The sequence below is a fragment of the Chrysemys picta genome, chromosome 4 (assembly GCF_011386835.1).
Source record: "Chrysemys picta bellii isolate R12L10 chromosome 4, ASM1138683v2, whole genome shotgun sequence".
NCBI classification, from domain to species: domain Eukaryota; kingdom Metazoa; phylum Chordata; order Testudines; family Emydidae; genus Chrysemys; species Chrysemys picta.
In genome coordinates, this window is record NC_088794.1 from 91,492,197 (window position 1) to 91,514,634 (window position 22,438).

At 45.6% G+C, this 22,438-nt stretch overlaps 1 protein-coding gene across 4 annotated transcripts in view; it reads right to left on the reverse strand.

The window, feature by feature from the left end:
• HEATR4 (HEAT repeat containing 4) overlaps window positions 1–20,435 on the reverse strand; it is a 47,976-nt gene extending 27,541 nt beyond the window's left edge. For 3 of the 4 annotated variants that reach the window (XR_010600632.1, XM_042849377.2, XM_024106598.3), the window contains exons 1-9: window positions 20,321–20,435; window positions 18,027–19,007; window positions 15,325–15,512; window positions 13,706–13,849; window positions 11,449–11,649; window positions 10,929–11,072; window positions 10,011–10,193; window positions 7,546–7,706; window positions 6,048–6,152 (exon numbers count right to left, since the gene is read on the reverse strand). Coding sequence is in view for 3 of the 4 variants with exons in the window: in XM_042849377.2 (XP_042705311.2) it covers window positions 6,048–6,152; window positions 7,546–7,706; window positions 10,011–10,193; window positions 10,929–11,072; window positions 11,449–11,649; window positions 13,706–13,849; window positions 15,325–15,512; window positions 18,027–18,961 (2,061 nt within the window). In the remaining variant the exon portion in view is untranslated. The remainder of the gene's footprint in view (window positions 1–6,047; window positions 6,153–7,545; window positions 7,707–10,010; window positions 10,194–10,928; window positions 11,073–11,448; window positions 11,650–13,705; window positions 13,850–15,324; window positions 15,513–18,026; window positions 19,008–20,320) is intronic. The other variant, XM_042849378.2, reaches the window with a different exon arrangement.
• Window positions 20,436–22,438: the final 2,003 nt, after the last annotated feature.

A 22,438-nucleotide genomic window follows, 5' to 3' on the forward strand; every position in this document is an offset into this window, starting at 1 on the left:
TTTTCTTCCAAATATCTTTGGACAAAGGAATTATTTTAATATAATCTTATTTGATGTTCATATTTGTATATCACCCATTCTAAATCGTCTATGGAATCAACTGTACCCAACAATGATGTGTTTTTAGTGAAACACAATGAGGAAGATGGGCCCGGGGAAAATATTGATAAGAAAAAAATATTAAGTTGGTTGGGTTCAGCTATTTCCATTAACATGCCTTTCTCGGGCTTTCTAGGACAATATGGAGATCCCCTCTTCCAGGTTAGTGAGGACTAACTGGAGCTTCATAGACACTGTCCTTTGTGTGTGTGGTGTTGGCAGGAGTTGCAAAAGAAGGTATCAATGCGTATTTGGATAATCAGGATAATGCATATTTGGCTTAATCAGGATAGGTCATCAACTGGACCCTCCTGATTAGAGGCAAATCCAGCCCTTTCTCCATGAGTGTGGAGGGCTCCCAGGCTGCATGAGAGGGTCAGAATCTACTGCACAGAATGTCTGTAGAGTTGTTCTGCAGACTGGGGAAGGGGATCCCTCTCCCCAACCCCACATCTCACAGCAGCCACCTGTGTGTGAGAAGCCCCAGAAACAGGAATGGCCCAAATCTGGAGATAGTCCACGTGCACGAGGAGGCAGATTTAAGCACTAATGTTAACTCTTAGAGTTTGGAATTTTTTGTCTTGCAAGTCCTTGATTTCTTGACCCTAATACTAGTTTTTGCATATAATTTAAGTTATAGATCCTCAGAGACAGAAGCTGATCTGATTGGTTGAAATACATAACAAGTTAGCTCTCTAGGCTTAGTTCTAAAGGCAGAGCTGAGCCCTTACCTTGCTGCTCTGAGGGTATGTCTACACTATGAAATTAGGTCGCTATTATAGAAGTTGATTTTTAGAAATTAATTTTATATAGTCGATTGCGTATGTCCACACTAAGTGCATTAAGTCGACGGAGTGCACCCTCAGTACCGTGGCTAGCATCGACTTACGGAGCGGTGCACTGTGGGTAGCTATCCCATAGTTTCCACAGTCTTCGCCGCCCATTGGAATTCTGGGTTAAGCTCCCAATGCCTGATGGGGCAAAAACATTGTTGCGGGTGGTTTTGGGTATGTGTCGTCAGTCGCCCCTCCCTCTGTGAAAGCAACGGCAGACAATCGTTTCGCGCCTTTTTTCTGTGCAGACACCATACCACGGCAAGCATGCAGCCCGCTCAGCTCAGCTCAGTTCACAGACACCACCGCTGTTATGTCCTGGGTGCTGCTGGCAGCAGACGGTGCAGTAGGACTGCTAACCGTCGTCATAAATCGCTTCCGCTGCAACTCTGCTCTGCTGCTATTGTCTCAATAGCAAATTTCTCCATATTGTCTGTCATGTGCTCCCAGGTACGTGCAGTAGTGTAGCTAGCGGGGTGCAGGGGAAGCAGCCGCTTCCCCTCAGCACATGTTCCATAAGCGGCGCCTTTCCAAAAGCGGCTGGAGGAGCGAGGGGGGGCGCAGGCTGGCGACTCGCAGCGCAGCCGGCAGCCATGGGAGGGCGGTGGGCGCGGCCAGAGGAGTGGGGGGGGGGGGGGCGCAGCATGGCGGCCGGCAGCCGCAGCCGGAGGAGCGAGGGGGGAGGCCACGGGGGTGGCACGGCAGGGCCGGAGGAGCCATGGGGGAAGGAGGAGCGGTGCAGCTGGAGGAGGAGCCAAGGGGGGGGACGCCTTTTTTATGTTTGCTCCCCCTCCTCTTAGACGCTGGCTACGCCACTGGGTACATGTGTTCTTCCTTGGGAAATGTGCGCAATGCTAACCGTTGTTCTCCACCGCTTCCGCTGCAACTCTGCTCTCCTGCTCTTGCCTCGATAGCAAATTTCTCCATGTTGTCTGTTATGGGCTCCCGGGTACATGTGTTCTTCCTTGGGAAATGTGCACGGTGCTAACCATCATCCTCCACCGCTTCCGCTGAAACTCTGCTCTCCTGCAGACGCCATACCATGGCAAGCATGGAGCCTGCTCAGCTCACCGCTGCTGCTGTGAGCATTGTAAACACCTCGCGCATTATCCTGCAGTATGTGCAGAACCTGCAAAAGCAGGCGAGGAGGCGACGACAGCGCGATCACAATAGTGATGAGGACATGGACACAGACTTCTCTCAAAGCATGGGCCCTGGCAATTTGGACATCATGGTGATAATGGGGCAGGTTCATGCCGTGGAACGCTGATTCTGGGCCTGGGAAATAAGCACAGACTGGTGAGACCACATAGTGTTGCAGGTCTGGGATGATTCCCAGTGGCTGCAAAACTTTCGCATGCGTAAGGGCACTTTCATGGAACTTTGTGACTTGCTTTCCCCTGCCCTGAAGAGCAAGAATACTAAGATAAGAGCAGCCCTCACAGTTGAGAAACGAGTGGCGATAGCCCTCTGGAAGTTTGCAATGCCAGACAGCTACCGGTCAGTCAGGAATCAATTTGGAGTGGGTAAATCTACTGTGGAGGCTGCTGTGATCCAAGTAGCCAACGCAATCACTGAGCTGCTGCTATCAAGGGCAGTGACTATGGGAAATGTGCAGGTCATAGTGGATGGCTTTGCTACAATGGGGTTCCCTAACTCTGGTGGGGCGATAGATGGAACGCATATCCCTATCTTGGCACCGGATCACCTTGGCAGCCAGTACATAAACCGCAAGGGGTACTTTTCAATGGTGCTGCAAGCACTGGTGGATCACAAGGGACGTTTCACTAACATCAACGTGGGATGGCCAGGAAAGGTGCGTGATGCTCGCATCTTCAGGAACTCTGGTCTGTTTGAACAGCTGCAGGAAAGAACTTACTTCCCAGACCAGAAAATTACCATTGGGGATGTTGAAATGCCTATAGTTATCCTTGGGGACCCAGCCTACCCCTTAATGCCATGGCTCATGAAGCCATACACAGGCAACCTGGACAGTAGTAAGGAGCAGTTCAACTATAGGCTGAGCAAGTGCAGAATGGTGGTAGAATGTGCATTTGGACATTTAAAAGCTCGCTGGTGCAGTTTACTGACTCGGTTAGTCCTTAGCGAAACCAATATTCCCATCGTTATTACTGCTTGCTGTGTGCTCCACAATATCTGTGAGAGCAAGGGGGGAGACGTTTATGGTGGGGTGGGAGGTTGAGGCAAACCATCTGGCGGCCGATTACGCGCAGCCAGACACCAGGGCGATTAGAAGAGCACAGTTGGGCGCCCTGCGCATCAGAGAAGCTTTGAAAACCAGTTTCATGACTGGCCAGGCTACGATGTGACAGTTCTCTTTGTTTCTCCTTGATGAAAACCCGCCCCCTTGGTTGACTCTACTTCCCTGTAAGCCAACCGACCTCCCCCCTTCGATCACCGGTTTCAGAGGCAATAAAGTCATTACTGTTTTCAAATCATGCATTCTTTATTAATTCATCACACAAATAGGGGGAAAACTCGCAAGGTAGCCTGGGAGGGGTAGGTGAGGAGGGAAGCACCGGGTGGGGTGGTGGATGAGGGGAGGAGGGAAGGACAAGGCCACACTACAGTTCAAAACTTATTGAATGCCAGCCTTCTGTTGCTTGGGCAATCCTCTGGGGTGGAGTGGCTGGGTGCCCGTAGCCTCCCCACAGCATTCTTGGGCGTCTGGGTGAGGAGGATATGGAACTTGGGGAGGAGGGCAGGCGGTTATACAGGGGCTGCAGCGGTGGTCTGTGCTCCTGCTGCCTTTCCTGCAGCTCCACCAGACGCCTGAGCATGTCAGTTTGTTCCCCCATTAGCCTCAGCATTGCATCCTGCCTCCTCTCAGCATGCTCCTCCCTCCTCTTATCACATTCATTTAACGCTTTCCTGGAGTCTGCCATTGTTTGCCTCCACGCATTCTGCTGAGCTCTTTCAATGCAGGAGGCCTGCATGAGCTCTGAGAACACGTCATCGAGAATGCGGTTTTTTTTGCTTTCTAATCTGCGCTAGCCTCTGGGACGGAGATGATACGGGGAGCGTAGAAACATTTGCAGCTGCAGGAGGAAAAAAAGGGAGAGTGGTATTCAAAAAGATACATTTTAGAGAACAAAGGGAAGACTATTTCACATTGAATCAAGCGATTCACATTATATAGCACATGTGCTTTTGGTACAAGGTCACATTTTGCCTCTTATACTGAGTGCCTGCCGGTTTGGTGTGAGACATCACATACGCTTGGCTGGGCAACAGAATTCGGCTTGCAGGCAGCCATGGTAAGGCAAACGGTTTTGGCTTCTTCAACCTTCATAACACGTGGGAACGGTTTCAAACAGCAGCACCCTCCTTTCCCATACCAAGCAAAGCCCGTTGGGTTGGCCATTTAAAAGGAGGGGCTGCGGTTTTAGGGTGACTGTACAGCACAATCCAAGCCCCTCCCCCCCCCCGACCCAATTCTCTGGGATGATTGCTTCACCCTCCCTGCCCACCACGTGGCTAGTATCAGGGAAGATCCCTGTCAGCCAAAAATGAACAGCTCAACATGAACGGGCCTCCCCCCACCGCGTGGCTAACAGCGGGGATGTTGTTTGAATGCCACCAAAGCCTGGGCCCATTCGCTGTAATGTTTTGTTCTGCAATGATTCCAGACTATTTGCTACTGGCTTGGCGTGGTAAATTACACCTCTACCCCGATATAACGCTGTCCTTGGGAGCCAAAAAATCTTACTGCGTTATAGGTGAAACTGCATTATATCAAACTTGCTTTGATCCGCCGGAGTGCGCAGCCCCGCCCCCCTGGAGCACTGCTTTACCGCGTTATATCCGAATTCGTGTTATATCGGGTCGCGTTATATCGGGGTAGAGGTGTAATCATTAAACACGCTTGTTTTTAAGCCCTGTATTATATTTACAAAGGTACACTCACCAGAGGTGCCTTCTCCGGCTTCATGGTCCGGGAGCCCAGGTTGGGAGGGTATTAGCTCCAGGGTGATGAACAGTTCCTGGCTGCCGAGGAGAAGGGATTCTCCGCTTGCCTGCTGTGTGCTATCCTCAACCTCCTCTTCCTCCTCCTCCTCATCTTCCTCATCCACAAAATCCTCATCCCTATTGCGTGAGACTCCAGTGGTGAGGTAGTGGTAGGGGCCACCCCTAGAATTGCATGCAGCTCAACATAGTACTGGCATGTATGGGGCTCTGACCTGGAGCGACCGTTTGCATCCTTTGTTTCTTGGTAGGCTTGCCTCAGCTCCTTAACTTTCACGCAGCACTGCTGTGTGTCCCTGTTGTAGCCTCTGTCCATCATGCTCTTGGAGATTTTGGCAAATATATTGGCATTTCATCTTTTGGAATGGAGTTCTGCCTCCAGAGATTCTTCTCCCCATACAGCGATCAGATCCAGTACCTCCCGTTCGGTCCATGCTGGAGCTCTTTTGCGATTCTGGGACTCCATGGTCACCTGTGCTGATGAGCTCTGCATGGTCACCTGTGTTGATCAGCTTGCCAGGCTGGCCAAACAGGAAATGAAATTCAAAAGTACCCGGGGCATTTCCTGTCTACCTGGCCAGTGCATCTGAGTTGAGAGTGCTGTCCAGAGCAATCATAATGGAGCACTCTGGGATAGCTCCCGGAGGCCAATACCATCGAATTGCATCCACACTACCCCAAATTCAACCCAGCGAGGTCGATTTTAGAGCTAAACCCCTCGCCGGGGACGAGTACAGAAATCGATTTTAAGAGCCCTTTAAGTCGACAAAACAGGCTTGGTCGTGTGGACGGGTGCAGGGTTAAATCAACCTAACACTGCTAAATTTGACCTAAACTCGTAGTGTAGACCAGGGCTGAGTTCTTGATCTCCACAGCACAAGATGTGCAACACCAGTGTCTGGGGCCTCTTTGGAGACAGGCATTTGCTACAGAAATTGACAGTGTTACACAGATATAAGGAGGCAGCCTCTCCAGCTTTTGAAGGGACAATTTGGGAAAGGCTTAGCCAAGTTGCTAGCAGGAGGCACATTTTGTTGGTGGGGAGGAGAGGAACTACTTTGAACAGCTGTAATATGCTAACAGACTTTGAAAGTCACTTATGTCTAGGAAGCTTGAGGCAAGACTTACCTGGCTTACATACCCACGGATACGAGAGAGCGCTCTGCAAGCCAAAATCCGATCTTTCCACTGACAGCTGTTCAGTTTGGCTGCCAGGAGGGAGTAAACCAAGCTCTGGAAGAGGGGTAAGTTGTTTACAAACAGTGCAGGGTAAAACAAGCACAGTATGAACTGGCATAGCATCTAGATCACAAAGGAGGAGCTAGTGGAGAAGGCTCAGGCTCACCCAGAAAGATCAAGGGCTGCCCACAGTATTTTATGGAAATGTTGCCTTATGCTACTTTGCCTAAGACTATTGACTGACTCTTGGTTGGCTAAAGAGGGAAGGGTTTTATGATACACTGTATAGAAAAATCACCTTATAAACCCCCCCAATAAAACCATCATGACAAATGAGAAGAGGATTTTGGCTTCTTTAGAAAGACCAAAGTGAGGGTGATGAAAGACGGTTAGAACTCTGCTAGAATCTCTTTTATCATAAAGGAAGCATCATGGCCATGGCTCACAGACAGTTGAAGGAAGGAAATGATGAACCTTTGTATCTTTTAGGGCCTGGGAAATGAAAGCAGCAGAAACTCTTGCTGTGGGGAGTGACAGATGGATAAATAGCAAAATTGGTTTTTCAATTTAATTTACTTTTATTTTATTTTTTTACTATATTTTCCAATCCAATAATAAATTACATTAAATGCAGAACCAAGAGACAAGTTGCACCTGCTCTCAAATGACTGAGGCTACGTTCTACACTGCATACTTCTTGCAGCGGTGTGTAAGGTATGTGTAACTACATGCCACAGTGAAAAGCAGGCTGCATCCAAACTGCGGTATGTAGCTACACGTGTCAGTGAAAGGCTCCAGCAGCAGCCAGGTAGCAAGGAAAGGCTCAGCACTGAGGAGCTGCCAGAGCCTCTCCCCACTGCCTCCCCTTGGCCAGAGCCTTTCCCTGCTGCCAGTCTTTCACTGTGGCAGGGAAAGGCTCTGACAGCTCCCTGGGTGGAGAAAGACTCCAGAAGTGGGGAGGCAGCAGGACACTACACTGCTAAAAATAGCAATGTAGACAGGGTAGGCACTGCTTGGGCAAGTAGAGAGCCCTGTAGGGTACATACCTGGGAACTTACTTACAGGGTTCACGCATGTCTTTACTTGCCTAAACAGTGCCTCACCATTTACACTGCTATTTATACCCATGTTTGGGGAGGGCATGCAGTGTATGTATTCTACACACCGCTGAAAGGAGCATAGACATACCCTGAGAAGACCTGAGATAGAGCTTTGAATAAAGTAAGAAATAAACCATAGCAGAACAGACTCTGCCCAAACATTTCTTGTAGAGTGTGAAAGTCACCCCTGTGTAGAGGTTCAGGATAAGGAGTTAAGTTGTGCTGGACCTCTGCATGGGGTGAATTTCACCCAGGGAGACAGAGCCAGAAGGCAAGGCTGATCCCAGCCACACAGATCCTTCCTCTCTTTCTGTGATGATTCTTTCCTCCCCAGCAATGGTACCTACCGAGCGTTCGCTGAGCTGAGTTAATAGAAGACACGCTTGCTCCTCTGTGGTGCCATCGTTCTTATCAAACATCTGGGAAAGGATCTTTTTTACTACAGGGAAAGTGGCAATGCCCTCCAATGCTAGGCACTGTGCTGCTGCCCAGCTGTCTTCAGAATTACCTACCAACAAGGGGAAAGAGAGAGGAAGTTACTGTACAGCAGAATATATGATGTCAATGCTCTTCCCATAGCACTTTCTTTAGTACATCTCAAAGCACTGAGAGTTCAAACCCCCTGCTCCCTCCAGCACTAATGTTCCATACTGCGTTGTACAATACCCCAAGTTTGGGCAAAGCCCCCAGGCTCTCACCGCCCAGGTCCTGCAGAGTTGGCAAGCAAGTCATGAGGGCAGAAATATCTTATGCTACTCAACAGTGACCCCATGAGGCTGACTAAGCAACTCTGATGTGCTCCCATGGGAGATATGCCCCATGAGGTACAATAAAATGAGGCCTCTTATTGGGTGGCAGGAAGTGTTACTGGGGTTACAAGAAGTTGTGGTGTGGGGGAATTGTATGGGATTCTTTGTGACCCTGTTTCTGATGTAAAAACTCACAGTAGGAGGGAGGGAAGAAGGGAATTATGCCACACAGTGTAAGTCTAACCTTCTAGCAGTGATGTCATGATTCCTAAGGTTAACCAGGACCAACCTTGAACAAATCCTTGTTGCTAAATTCTGTTGCAAATGATAAATCCAGTAGTAGGTCTACATGTTAGGCCCATACAATAAGTTTTCCATCAATGTCAGGGTATAAGCAGCATTAATGGGAAGATGCCTAACTGCTCTGCTCAGCACCAGGAAGGAGTGTTTAATGACTGCACTAGGGAATTGGTAGCCAGGATTTCCCATTTCTATTGCTGACTCTGCCAGTAACTTGTTCTGGGCCCTTGTACTCGATGATTAAGTTATGTGCCTCTGTTTACTCTTAAATAAAATGGGACTGATACTTACCAACCTCAGAGGAGTATTGTAGACTGTAGTTCATTAATGTTTGTAAAGCATTGGGAGATCTTATGATTAAAGATACTAGGTAAATGCAAAGAGCTGCTATGGATTGGGCTAAACCTTGTTATGGGTCAGGCATTGCTGCCGCCTTCCATTCAGAATAAATGTAAAGAAGCCATTGTAACCTGGTAACTGAAACAATAGCAGTAGCATCCAAAACACAGGCACATGGAAACACTAAGGAGAAGCTGAATCATGTAACCTAAGGGTCTTAAAATGCCAAGACTAGGCTTTGATTGGTGAAATTGTGTGTGTGCTTGCGCACATGCACACCAGAGAGAGACTCAAGATGAACTGAAGCAAGACAGACTGGGAGAGACAGAGACCTCATGGACAAGCACAATGTATGACCCTGGGAGGAGCGGGGATGGGGCACACTTGGGGGAGGGGGCAGAACTGGGTGGGAAAAGGGGCCTGGGGCAGGGTGGGGCCAGGAAGAGGTGGGATAGGGTGGGGGCAGGGTCTGAGGCAAAGTGGGGGGTTGAGCACCCCTGGGGCCCAGAGGAAGCCGGCGCCTGTGGTTCCTCGTGTGTTTGGAGAAGCAGGACTTTGTACATTACTAGTAAGTAACAAGATTAAAAAAACCACCACCAGAATCCATCATCAATTTCTACTCCCAACTGGAACACCCTCAAGGCTCCAAACTGTGACTCATGCTTGGGTCAACAGAATTATTAATAAAACATTAGTCCAGAAAATGGCACCAAGCGAGTGCCACTGCTTCAACTAAGCCTCTTAGAAATGATAGAGCATTAACCACAATGTCACCTTTGAAATGTGACATGCACCCAGACTCCTGAGATAACTAATTTAAAAGGAGTTTCCTCTTTTCCTAGAGCAAAACTAATAAATACCAGACACCTGTTTCTCTTCATAGGAAAGTCACCCAAAATATCTGCAGTTAGTTGCTGGGGCCACAAACTTCTTTCCAAAGTATCTCTGCAGGGTGTCAGCTGGACACAGTATTCTTCACTTTCTGCCTAAAATGTAATGTAGTATTGCTGTGCACAGCGGAACAGCTGCGAAGCCCCAGTCCAGGAGGAACTGAATGTCTTTCAAGGATCAACCAGATCACCTCCCTTCTGTCTTGAATCAGAATGACATGAAATGGGTGCATGGAAGCACTGGTGGTTTAGCACATTACACTATCTTACAGAGGTTATCAATTCCAGTACCAGGCTCCTGGGGGCTGGCAGGGCATATAATGTTCAGAGGCAGTGCACTCCAAACTGGGACAGTCCCCCTTCCCTCGCTTTCCGGTAACCCACTCTAATAAACTGAATGGCTCTGGCTGGTTCTAGAGGTTGCAGCATCCAGCCTTCTCAGGCTGAAGTGTGTAGCTGCAAAGCAGGGATTTTTCAGTTGATGAAGGTGTAGGAGAAAAGTAAACAGAGGGAAGCAGCAGTAAAGCCACTTACCATGTACCAGAGCTTCCTTCATGATCATTTGTGCCTCATCGTTCCACATCCCTATGGTGTAGTGGCACACGGCAGCTGCCATTCTCACATGGGCATTCTCATCCCTCAGAGTCTCTCTAAGCAAAGGCTGTAGTTCCACAGGCACATCCTGAATAACTGGGGCCTTTCCAATGCCATGTAGCCCTACAACTCAGGAAATAATGAGCTCTGAATAAGACAGCAGCTTCTCTCTCTCTCTCCCTCTATTACCCATGCAGAAACAGCAACATTTTTCTATGCATTTGCCATATGGAACGTTTGACTAAATGTTCGATTTACAAATATACTGCAGTACCAATACTCTGCCTTTCTCAAACACCCCTCCCTCCCGAGGATCTCAAAGCATTTCACACCAAAAATGAATTAAGCTTTACAACCCACGGAACGGTAGCAAAGTATGTTCATCCCCATTTTATAGATAGACACACAGACAAAGACAGGGCATGTAACTTGCCCAAGGACACATCAAGAAGTCTATGGCAAACCTGGGGATGCACTCTTATCTCCTCACTCCCACCCATGTGCATTAACCACGAGACCATGCGCCTCTCATAGTTCTATATATGCAGGATGTCACATCTGGAGCCGAGGGGACGTGTTCAGAATTTGCATATATTTTAAAATAAGATTAATCAAACCCTTTGAATTTAGGGTACTTAAAACATGTCATTTATGAAATTACTTTAAAAGACTAGGCCCAAATGGAGCATTCTTATTGGCTGCCAGTGATGTCATATAACACAGCTTCCAATAATATTCAGTAACTTCAGGGGTCAGGCCATTCCCCTTGTTTTCATTCATAAACTATATTTCATAACAACAATCTGATTCCTCACATTAACAGTGTAAGTCAACAATGTCAAATTAGGCTTCTCTCACCTGACTCCTGACTGTCATTGTCTAGTCTGGGTCGCTCCAACACTGCAGTGGCACAGGTTATTAGAGCTGTGACCCGAATGACATCATGTATATCTGTAAGGGCCCTCATTAAGCCTTCAATAGTTGCATTCTGCCACCGGGGAGCTGAGCAATAGAAAGGAAGGAGACAGAAGAAAATGTGTTCTGATAACAAAGAACTGGAATCTTTAACAGATCTACCAACTGTGAAAATGTCTCCCAAGGGAATTGGTGGAAGCTTCACCTCTGGATTCATTTTGAACTGGACAAAGCATTGGAGACTATACAGGAGAGAACAATCCTACACTGATGGGACTGGATTACATGACCTCTTGGAATTAAAGATATTATTTATTGTTAAAGACCTATGAATAGGAAAGAGTTTAAAAAAGGTGATCAGAGACTGCCAGTTCCTCTTGCATGACCCACCAAGCAGACTAATGGCTACCTTCAGCCACTATAGACTAGAAAGACTGGAATTTCAATAAGCACATCTACTCACTCAGCTTCCAGGCATTCTTCCACTGCTCCAGCATAGTTCTGAGGATATGTACATGCTGAGGCAGGACTTCTTTAGGTTCCTTGTGCTCATTTCTCCCTCTCCTGGCCTTTGCAGGAGATGACTCCTGGCCCCTTTGTGCAAAGTCATCAGCAAGGGTAGGCAGAGCAATCCAACGGAAGGCTCCCCTCACAGGCCTCCGAGCTGCTCAGACAACATTATTAGAAACAGATTAGCACCAGCCCACTTTATCCCTTGCCCAAAACAATCAGCTAAGAAAGACCACAAACCTCAGTGCTTTTGAAATAAATTGTACGATCCACTTCTTGTACCTAGCCTTCTCTCACTAGCCTCACTGACATTAAATATTTTAAAAACAAAAAAATCCTTACAGAATGGGGGGAGGGGGAGAAAGAGAGAGATCTTGTGTTTACTTCAGTAAATCGGTAGGGTGATGAGACAAAAATCTAAGTGGATGGAGAGATATAAAGGCAGGACACTGAATACTTTAACGCAGGGAATTTAAGGGTGGATGAAGATTTGGAAGCTGCCCTCTTTGAGTAGAATTAAGAGTTATATCTCAAACAGTGTGTTTTCCAAAAACGTAGATAAGGCATTTTTCTTTAAAAAAAAAAAAAAAAAAAAAAGGTGAATTTAGGGTTTGTTCAATAGCTTGGAAGACTGAAGCCTCCATACACTCATAGAAAAGGTACAGCACAGGTTGAAGCAGTGCAAGGGATACTCATGTGATTAGAGAGGTGTTTCCTCTATCCCCATGAAAGCTTGTCCATATTTGGCCAAGTTACAAGCCCCTGAAAATTGCCAGTTGTATATGTTTAGTAGAACTTGTTCAAGACTTGTCCTTAATTTTATGAACATTCCAATTGCACTACATGTGCTTTCAGGCTCCAGTGAGCCTCCTGCATCGTTCTGGAGGGGTCTCAAAACACTATCTTCCTCCAAATAAGACAGAAAAAAAAACAACCTGACCCTCCTTCTTCTCCTCTTACCACTTGTCCCCCTTGAAATATTCTTTGGCATAGCAGAGGATACACTGAACTGTCCAGAAAACCATAAGTTCTAGATCCACCTCTTCTACTGACTGACAATAATTTTTCAAACTTGAGTTTTTATTGAGTATGGCCTCATACCTCTACTGTAAGAGAGAAGTCTGTATCAGTCCCTTTTCATTTTACAGAGGGAATGTGAAAGATTGCAAAAGGTCACAGAGCAGGGAAGGAACGGAACCCAGGTCGCTAATATACAGATCCAAGTCACATATACACATCCACTTAGTCGCACTGCGTCTCTGAAAGAATCTGCCAAATCTATGTACTTGGATATGCTGGCTGTAACAGGGAGCTACTCCTGCACATATAACCCATTCTTTCCTGTGCTTAAATATCTTCCTCAAGTAGCTATTTCATGGAGGATAACAGTCTACTACTGCTTCCAGCTAAGGAGTTATTCCTTTAGCTTCAATTGTAGAGATCTGTGCTGTGAATCTAAAGGTCCTAGGGTCCAAAGTCTGCTGATGACTCTTGTGGGGGGGTCTTTACAGTTGCACATAATATAATTTATTGTGGGTTCCTCCTCCATGCTTTTTATTATTACATTAAAAGAACATTATTAAGGTTGCAAACTTAAGCACTCAAAAGTTAGAAAGTGTCTATGTAACCTTAATACTGCCCCTTTGTGGGTATGCATACAATTTTCAATTACACGATAATATATTATTACAGGACTTGATACAGGGACAGGGGTCTTGCTGTAAAAGAGTGGATGAGTAAAAAACTCTTGCTGAAAGGAACCTTCCTCTTCAACAGACTCTGGCTACAGAAAGCCAAATTCTCTGCTCAAAAGACTGTCACCTCAGGAATCTATATTTGATCTGTGGAGGTTCCTCAAAAAATCAAATGGAGTTGAGAAGTCTAACCTACAGCAGGAGTACTCATCCTTTTTCATACCTTGATCCCATATTCAGCTCCTCTCAACTAATACTGCTCAAATGTACCCTAGAATCCTTGGCACTAGCTCGTCTGGCACTTCAAAGACTATACCACAAAATCACCACATTGCTTTACATGGTACTGCTTAGGAGGACTCAGTTGCAAGTAACCATGCAAGTCTACTTCAATGGAAAGCCAGAGACGAGAAACGGGAGTGATTTCCCCTAAACTATCTCCTTTGAGAGTCATGGTCTACTTGTTAAGAAGCAGTTCTCTATTCAGTGTCCCCCAGGCTGGCACAGGTCTCTTACCTGCCCCTTTCTGTGGCTTGAAACTCCAGTGCTCTGGAGGTCTCGGGAAGTGCTGCTGGAGGTGTTTGTGGTACTCATCATGATTCTCCAGGATGAGGTGATCCTTTCCCCTCTCAGCTACCTGATGGACAATCTTGACTGTCCCTAAATGTACACAGGTACAAATAACTAAATTGGAGAGCTTCACTGTCTATATACACTGTCAGGCTTTGTAGATCAGAAACACATATAAAGAGAGGGATAAATCCATTATTTCTCCCAGTACCTCTGAGAATGCTCTGGAACAGCTATTGTTGGTGCTGGGAGGGCCCTCACAATGTAGCCTAGGGAGAATTGTAGGAATCAGTTACAATGTAGCTGTGGCTTTGGAGCTGTTGGGTCCATTTCAGCAATTAATTTCACAACTATGACCAGCATATCAACTTTGAAACAAAGCCAGCCCAGAGGTCAATTGACCGGGGGTCACTCCTGAAGCTAGATCTCTCTCCAGCAACACACAACTAGTAGGCTAGCTACCCACTATTTTGTCTCCTTTAAATATGGATGAAGGTCTTTTCCCACTGAATTCTCTTATCCTGTGGATGATGGGGCAGATCACAACTTCACAGGGTCTACACAGATAAGTGCACAGGGCTCATATGTTAGCAATACCAGCATGAACATGGCAAAATTATTTAATGGAAGACTCACCATCAACACCAAAAAACAAGTTAAAAATAGTTTCAGGGACTGCCCCAGTGCCCCGCCCTTGCCAATTTCTTTGGCTTTACAATCACATTTTTCTTGTTTCTTTAAAATGCTTTTCTCCCCACTGTTGCGGTGTGAAAGACCCACACAAGCTGCAGGGGAAACTGACTAAACATCCATAGGAAACAGTGGATCGGACTATTCACAAAATGCTGCCAAATACACATCATGAACAAACTGAAGAGAGAAAACATTTTCTTTAATCTCTTTTTGTTATAGTGATCTTCGATTTTGGACAGAAGTCTGGTTAAATTGATGGTGCCCCTTTAACAACTTCTTATCTCAAGCTCTAGACACTTGTTCGATTATTTAAAATACACACAAGGAACAACAAACATCCAAACAAACAACTTGCCCATTCAAATCTGCCTCAATTGCCAAATGATAGAATATCAAGGAATATAAGATTATCCCGATTCTTAATACTTTCTGTCCTCCACCTTCTCCCATCCCCAAAAGCCCAGGAAAATAGACAGACCTTTCAGTGTATCTAAACAAGTCATCTGTAGGACCAATGAAGCGAGTGAATTCCAGAGTCAAGGATCCCTCATGGTGCAGAGAGCTCTCTGCGTGCAGCAGCAAACAAGCAGGCTGCCGCATTCTACACTAACAAGTTGTTCAGATGGGCTCAAGCTGTGCCCACATAGAGTGCACTTCATTATGAGGCACTAGTCCGTTGGGATTAAAAGTGTTAATATAGTTAAATCAAGAAACTCCTACAGCTTTTACAACAGTTGCCCATATTTTTTAGTTCATAACACTTGATTCAAAGTCACTAATCCTGTGGTTCCAGGTTGCTTCCTGTGTACTCGGGCCAGATCATCTATCCACCACATAAAATCATGCATAGGAATTGGTATGGCTCACATTACCAAAGTAGAGCTCCTGCTCAAAGGCATTCTTAGTGGAGTAGGAGTATTTCCCAACACGGGAGTTCAGCCGTTCCCGGTTCTTCAAAGATGATGCTGGTCTAAGACACTTCTTTCCTATTATATGAGCTGTACTGTTAGTACCAACTGGGTCATCTGTCCAAAGCACCCTTGGGCAGTAAGCAGGTACCCTGACAGAAAAGAAACATGCTATTAGCCTAGCATTGGCTTATAGTAGGAGCAATTAGGGGGAAAGGGGACAGTATGGGCTTTTGCTGTATTTATCTAAATTGCATTTAATATCCATTGTATGCTGTTCTAAAAATATTCAAATAGCTCTGAACTTGGCATTCCAGGAATGCTTACATTACCTTGGTCATTATCTATCTCATTTTGATATGCTGCTTCATTACACAAACTTTTTTTTTTTGCTACAGCTCACTCCCCTCTGCTTCATTCAGCACAGTTTGGCTGGTGTGCAACAATCTGATATTTTTTGCTCACTGTTTAATGCACATTCCACAACCTCATTCCCTGCACTCACTTCCTTGCCTTCTCACAAAGAAAAAAAAAGTCCCTGATGTCTTGGGAGGAGAGATGGGGATACATTTATCTTCTGTGTGCACTTCACAATTTTGGGAGATGCTCAGATAGGTGATAGGCATCATATCAAATACACAAATGTAAGGCCATGCTAGCCACTCTGGGGGGAACGAAGAGGTCCCTTTAAGACGGATTTTAAATTAAATCCTTACTAGGACTATGCATGTCGGGGCGGAAAATGACCACCATAAACTGCTGGTCAGGATGGCTTGTGAGTGTGCACTGTCACTACACCAGATGAAAGGCCAACCTGTCTCAAAGACTAAGAGTATCGCTTTAAACATTTCTGTTCCCTGGAGCAACTTCAAGATCATCTGCATCACTCCATTGGCCATCTGCCATCACAGCACTTTACCATCATCTGGGTGGGTAGAATCAGTGAACCCATTTCCCTCTGCAGAGTACCTCTGCATGGAACTGCCAGCCAGGCTGAAAGCACCTCTTGGAGGAGGCTAGCTCAGCATCTGTAACAGACCTGGTCCTCAGTAAGCCACCCAAACCTGCTAGAACTATATGTCTCAGAGCAATAACCAGGTTATATGATTCACCTGGGACCCCATTCCTTGACTGAGGATCTATCCAGTAGCACTTATAATGGCATCAGAAGAAGCCATGTTTTAACCCTCCATCTCCCAACACAAGGAAAAATACTATGCTGGCAGTCACTATTAAATGAGAAGTCTTGCATCTCAGTTATTGCAACATGCTCTTCTCTGGCCTGGACAAATGAAAACTCCCCCTGCTCATATCCATTCAGAATGTTGCTGCAAAGATCATTTTCCTAGCCTGTCACTTTGACCACGTCATCCCTCTCTTTGCATCCCTACACTGGCTCCCCCTTCTCTATTGAATCAAACATAAGCTACTTGTCTTCACTTTCAAAGCCCTTCACAGTCAATCCCACCCTTTCTATCATCTCTTATTCGCTATTAAGCTGTTGAGGCTTGCTTCCGATTGGCCTGTGAAGCCAGCCTCCACTGCCCACTGATTAAATTTTCAAACACCTTCATGCTTTTTCCCATGCTGCCCCTCACATCTGGGAGAAGCTCCCATAAACATCTGCAAAACTCTCTCATTGCCATCTGTCAAGACCCTCCTCAAAAATTTCCTTTGCCACGATACATACAAAAAAAACGTACCCACAGTTAGGCTTTTGGTGTGCCTATCATGCTGGCCAATATTGTCTTATTTTTGTCTCACAGTCTCCCCCCCAGACACACATACACACCTCTGTCTATATCTGTTGTCTCTTGTCTTATATTTAGATTATAAGCTCTTTGGGACAGGGCTCATCTTTATGTTCTGTGTTTGTGCAGTGCCTAGCACAACGGGGTCCTGGTGCATGACTGGGGCTCCAAGGAGCTATGGCAATATAAATAATAAGATAAGGAGATGGGAGAAAGGGAAAGGTAATGTTAGCCTGACAATGAAAGATGTGGGTATTAGCTCACCTTGAAAAGACTAAGTAGAGCTAGCTGGGAATTTTCCAATGGAACATTTTTCTGTCAAAAAATGTGAATTTATTGAAATCAAAACACTTTGTCAGAATGTGTCAATTTTTATGAAACTTTCACAGAAACCTGTTTGTTTCCTCCCAGGTAGCCTGCCTCCCTGGTTCCTGGGCAGGCTAACTGGATGACAGCGGGGCAGCCTGGGCTTCTAGGGTTCCTGGCTCTGCAGCAGCCTGCCTGGTGGGTGCCAGACAGACAGAAATCCCAGGGCTTTCAGGACTTCCTGGCTCCTGGACAGCCCACCAGGCAGGCAACTGAGGAGCTGGGAAGCCCTGGGAGCCTTGGCTACCAAGCTACCAGGCACCTCAGCAGCTTACTTGGTAGGTTGCCACAAAGCCACAGCTCCCAGGGAGCCTGGGGAACATATTGTGTTTCAGAAACACGAATACATTCCTGTTTCAGTGTTTCTGAAACAAAACAAAATGCACTCCCAGTTCCTTAAAGAATTTCTTGGTTTGGGATTTTCAAAGCATTTCCCAAAACTTGGACATTTTTCTATAGAACTGGGAATGTGTTTGCCACTCAGTTCTAAGCCAAAAGAGGGAATTGCATGTACTGCACTATTACACCTATTGAATGAGTCCTTCCCACCTGTAATAAACTGGAAGCAGTGTCTCTGGTTTCTTCTCCACATGGCTCTGGGGACTGACTTCCACAGCATCTTCTGCTTGAATTGAATCCAATAATCTCAACTCGCTTTCAGAAGAGAGTTCATCCCTGATTCTGTTCCAGTCAAACTTTTGTTTCTTGAAGCCATGGACATTCTGAATCCAACCACCCCAGGCAGTCTGCTGATTCACAATCCACTGAGCTGTGGACCTATTCAGCTTCTCCAATAGCATTTGCTCCCACCCCCGGGCCTCACTCTTTGGTTCTTGGATGTTATCCATGGGTACTCTCTTTGCCTGTCTTCTGGTCATGGAGGATGATAACATTTCATAGGATTCTGTCAGGAATGTCTGTGAGGCAGGAGATTCACAAGGAAGAGAAGGAGTAATAGGCGGCAGAGATGACTCTTTGAGTGAGCTGTCCAGTTTGGCGCTCTGCAGTCTCTTTTCCATGGGGACTTTAATCCTGGTGTCCTTAGGTGGGGAAAAATCCAATTTCATATGGCAAGGTGGTTGCTTCAGAGGGCAAAGCTTGAATGGTTGTTGCCCTACTTTCTTAGCCGTGGGTTCTTTCCTTTTTGGCTTTTGGATGATGTCAGAAGTACTGTAGAGATCCTTGAAATCACATTCTTTATAGGGCAGGCTTTGCAGTCCTCTGTGCTTCACTACTTCCTTGGAGAACCTCAGGTCTGTGGCTATCTTCAAGAAGTACTTTTTCTGGTAGAGCCTATAGTGCTGCTTGGAAAGGCAAAAGTCTTGCAAGGGCGTGGAGGCCTTTGTAGTCTGAGAGCTCGCAGTAGAGCCACTGCGCAACACCAAGCGCCCAGCTGGGTCATCACTGTCCTCAGAGACTGTGACCCTCAGTTCAGCATCAAGAGGGAATGGATTATTGCTCTTGTAAAAGGCTGATATTTTCATCCTGCCAGCACCGGTGAAATGCCTCAGTGCTGCTGCTGACAAAACACTTTAAAACATAAAGATCAGTTTGAAGAGCTATGTTAATACATCAGCATCTCATAGTTCTCCAAGGCATTGCTGGAGTCCATCAAAATAATGAATGTTACAAAGAAGAAGGCCACCCCAGTTTATCCCATTCCATCATGCAGGAAAGGGGAGCTCCACCGTAGTAACTTCCCCTATTGCCAGTTGAAGCATCTTTTAACACTGAAGATGCATTCAGTTTGCATTTCTAGAAGACACACTTCCCTAGCACCAGCTGGTATGAAGCTGATTTGGCATGGGAATAGGGCAGCAGGTCAGCAACAGCGCTGACAGATCTGGTACAATTAACTCCTTTGCCAGGTTCAGCAAAGCAATTAAATACATGCTTAAACTCCACTGAAAATGGACTTAAGCATGTGCTTACGTGCTTTGTTGAACTGGAGCCTACATTTCTGTGAATGATAAAGGAAGGACAAAGGAGAAAAGGAATGGAGAATGGAACAAAAAATGAGAGAGAGAAAAAGAAAATAAGCAAAGATCCACTCTTTCCCATTAACTTGTTCTCTTTACTCGTTGATACAGCCATTCCACATCACAGGCAGAGCACAGGCAGATGAAATTCATACTACTCCCACATCATCCTGCCCTGACAGAGAGAAGCGACCATCTAGGAATAAAAAAAACTAGTTCCATTTACATTATTCATTCAGTCCTACCATATTTTATTGCCCTTCCTCCCGCCTCACCCCTCAATCAACACTGCTCTTCCATGCTGTAAGAGTCACACAGACATATCTTTTGTCTTTTTTAGACCTTTTATAGGGAGTTGTTCCTGCTTGCAAAGATGCTGGATTGATAGCATTGGAAAATAAAGGGCTCCCTCTGTCCACAGAACAGGTGGGAGTCATGGAAGCTTTCCCACCCCATCAGGATGCCTCACCCAAACCTGAAGGGACCGCTAAGTATCCCCACTCTGTCAGCCTTTCTGCCTATGCTTCCATTTAGAAAGGTGGTTTTGTAACAGACAGTTGTCCAATAGGATCTCTATCCTTCAAATTCATTTCATACAGTCCACTTCATCCACCCAGTGGTAACAACTTTTGTTCACTACTACTCTCAGTGGGATTCGAACCAGAAACATTGAGATGAAACACTCACTGCATAACCAATTCCATGAACCATCATACCCCAACTGATTTATTTTCCCTATCAGTCAGCACTTGCTGTTTGACTCATATGGTGTCCGATTCCACTGATATTATATATGAACTCTACTGAAGCTAGCAAAAAACAAAAATCACCACCTAGAAAGGCAGGAAAAGACTTTGTATTTACCTTACAGAATGGCTCCTACAGTCTTGGTCTTGTACAAACAGGCACAATCAGCTATTCCTTGCATGCTAAATCTCAGTTTCTTTGGATCTCAAAGGCCCACCCCCAAGCTGTTTACAGTAGTTGCCTGGCAACTGGTGATGTACTTCAATTCCACCAAGTGCCATTTGTCCCTATAGACAATCAGTTATTCATTTTTAAATAAAGCTCCCTATTTTTAAATAACAGAAACACTTATTATTGAGAGCTACCTCATTTTGTTAGGGATTTTTTTTTAATCTTCAATTTTACATTATCTTTTATTAATTGCTGTTAAAGCCTTTTATGCAACACTATATAAGCTCCAATCAGCATTCCTACATAAATCTGATTTTTTTATGGGACAAATATTTGTGCTTAGCATAAACACAGTCTATAAGTTCTCATTCAGAGAACGTTATCTTTGGCTCTCCATTCCCCACAGCATTGTGTTAAATTTTGATCCTACGACAGATTGTAAGTTCTTCAGAGGAGAGATTTTTTATATTATGTATCTTGTGTAGTGCCGAACATGTTGTCAGCCCTTAACAAGTGAAAAAATAAGATAGGAATAACTGTTTGAATTTTTTTAGACTAATTTCAAAATGGGCCTACTTTATTTTAAAAGAAAACTTGCCTCACCTTTGTTATTACTTTTTATTTGTGAAGTTTCAACAGTTTACAAACATTTACAAATAGAGAGACAGTCCCTTCCTTAAGTAGGTTACAGTCCAAAAGATGGGCAGAAAGAAGACAAAAGTACATTGGGAAACCCAGAGGACAGCAATAACTTATCTAAGAGAGATAATACTGGAAGAGATTTGTCCAGAATGAATACAACTATATAATCCCCTTTCAATGCAAAGGCGCTGAACTCTCACTTACAAGCTTACTGCAATTGCAATGGCCTGACAGTCTGTGCGTTGTCTGTAAATAGCCTGAGAACAACATGCTCCAGTCACGTCCCCAGTATGCCCCACTCCACACCCCCAACACACACTTGGCTTGTGGAAGTATCAGCACAGAGATATTCTAGCAGGTCTACTCAAGCCAGGCAACCCTCTTATGCCAGTTTCTGCTCCCTTAATGCCACCCGAGAAGTGTAAAGGGGGACAGGGCAGAACAGAGAATCAGGCCTTCAACCTTCAAATCTTTCCTTTAAAAAACACATTTCTTTCAATTATCTGACCTCCACTTCAGTGCTATCCATTTCTCCTCCTTTGCCTTGCTTTGCCTTGTTCTCCAGTGTAAAAATGTGTTCACTCATTAAAAACATTTCATACCTTGTTTGTTGGTACTTCCCCCCCCCTCCGCCCATTGCTTCATTTGTTCTTCTTTGTCTGTTATCATTTCCTCTGTTCATTGTAAGATCTTTGGGACATGAATAGTGACTTTTTTTCTGGAAAGCACCATGCAAGCTTTTGTAGTGCTATATAGATATTTCATCCTCCTCATGCAGGCTCACCAGCTCCATTTCTAATAGAGCAATGAACACATAGCACCATGAAATCTCCTCCCCACCTTAACCTGGGTCTCAGTCTGCAACAGATTGATTTTCAGCCATGATCAAGTTGAAGAAGTTTGCTCGAGCAGAATACAGTAAGGATAGAGTCAGGATTGAAAGGAGAACAAGGCAATTAATGCCTTCATACAGGCTCTACCCTCCTGGGGAAACTCTCGTGGCTTGTCTACATGGTCAGCAGGGCCGGCTCCAGGCACCAGTTTGCCAAGCAGGTGCATGGGGCGGCCACTCTGGAGAGGGGCGGCACATCCAGCTATTCAGCGGCAATTTGGCGGATGGTCCCTCACTCCCACTTGGAGCGAAGGACCTTCCGCCGAATTGCCGCCACAGATCGCAATCGCAGCTTTTTTTTTTTTCGCTTGGGGCGGCAAAAACCCTGGAGCCGGCCCTGATGGTCAGTTACCTCAGTTTGCCATGCACTATAATCTACAGTGTGTTGCAGGCTAGAGCACTAAGTTGCCATGTGAACCCTGCTACCTCACAGTAAAAGTTCTATAGTGTGCTTTGACCAACTGGTGCTTTACACAGTAGTACATCAAAATGCACTGAGGAACTTTTAGTGCGCACCCTGGCTTGCTGCA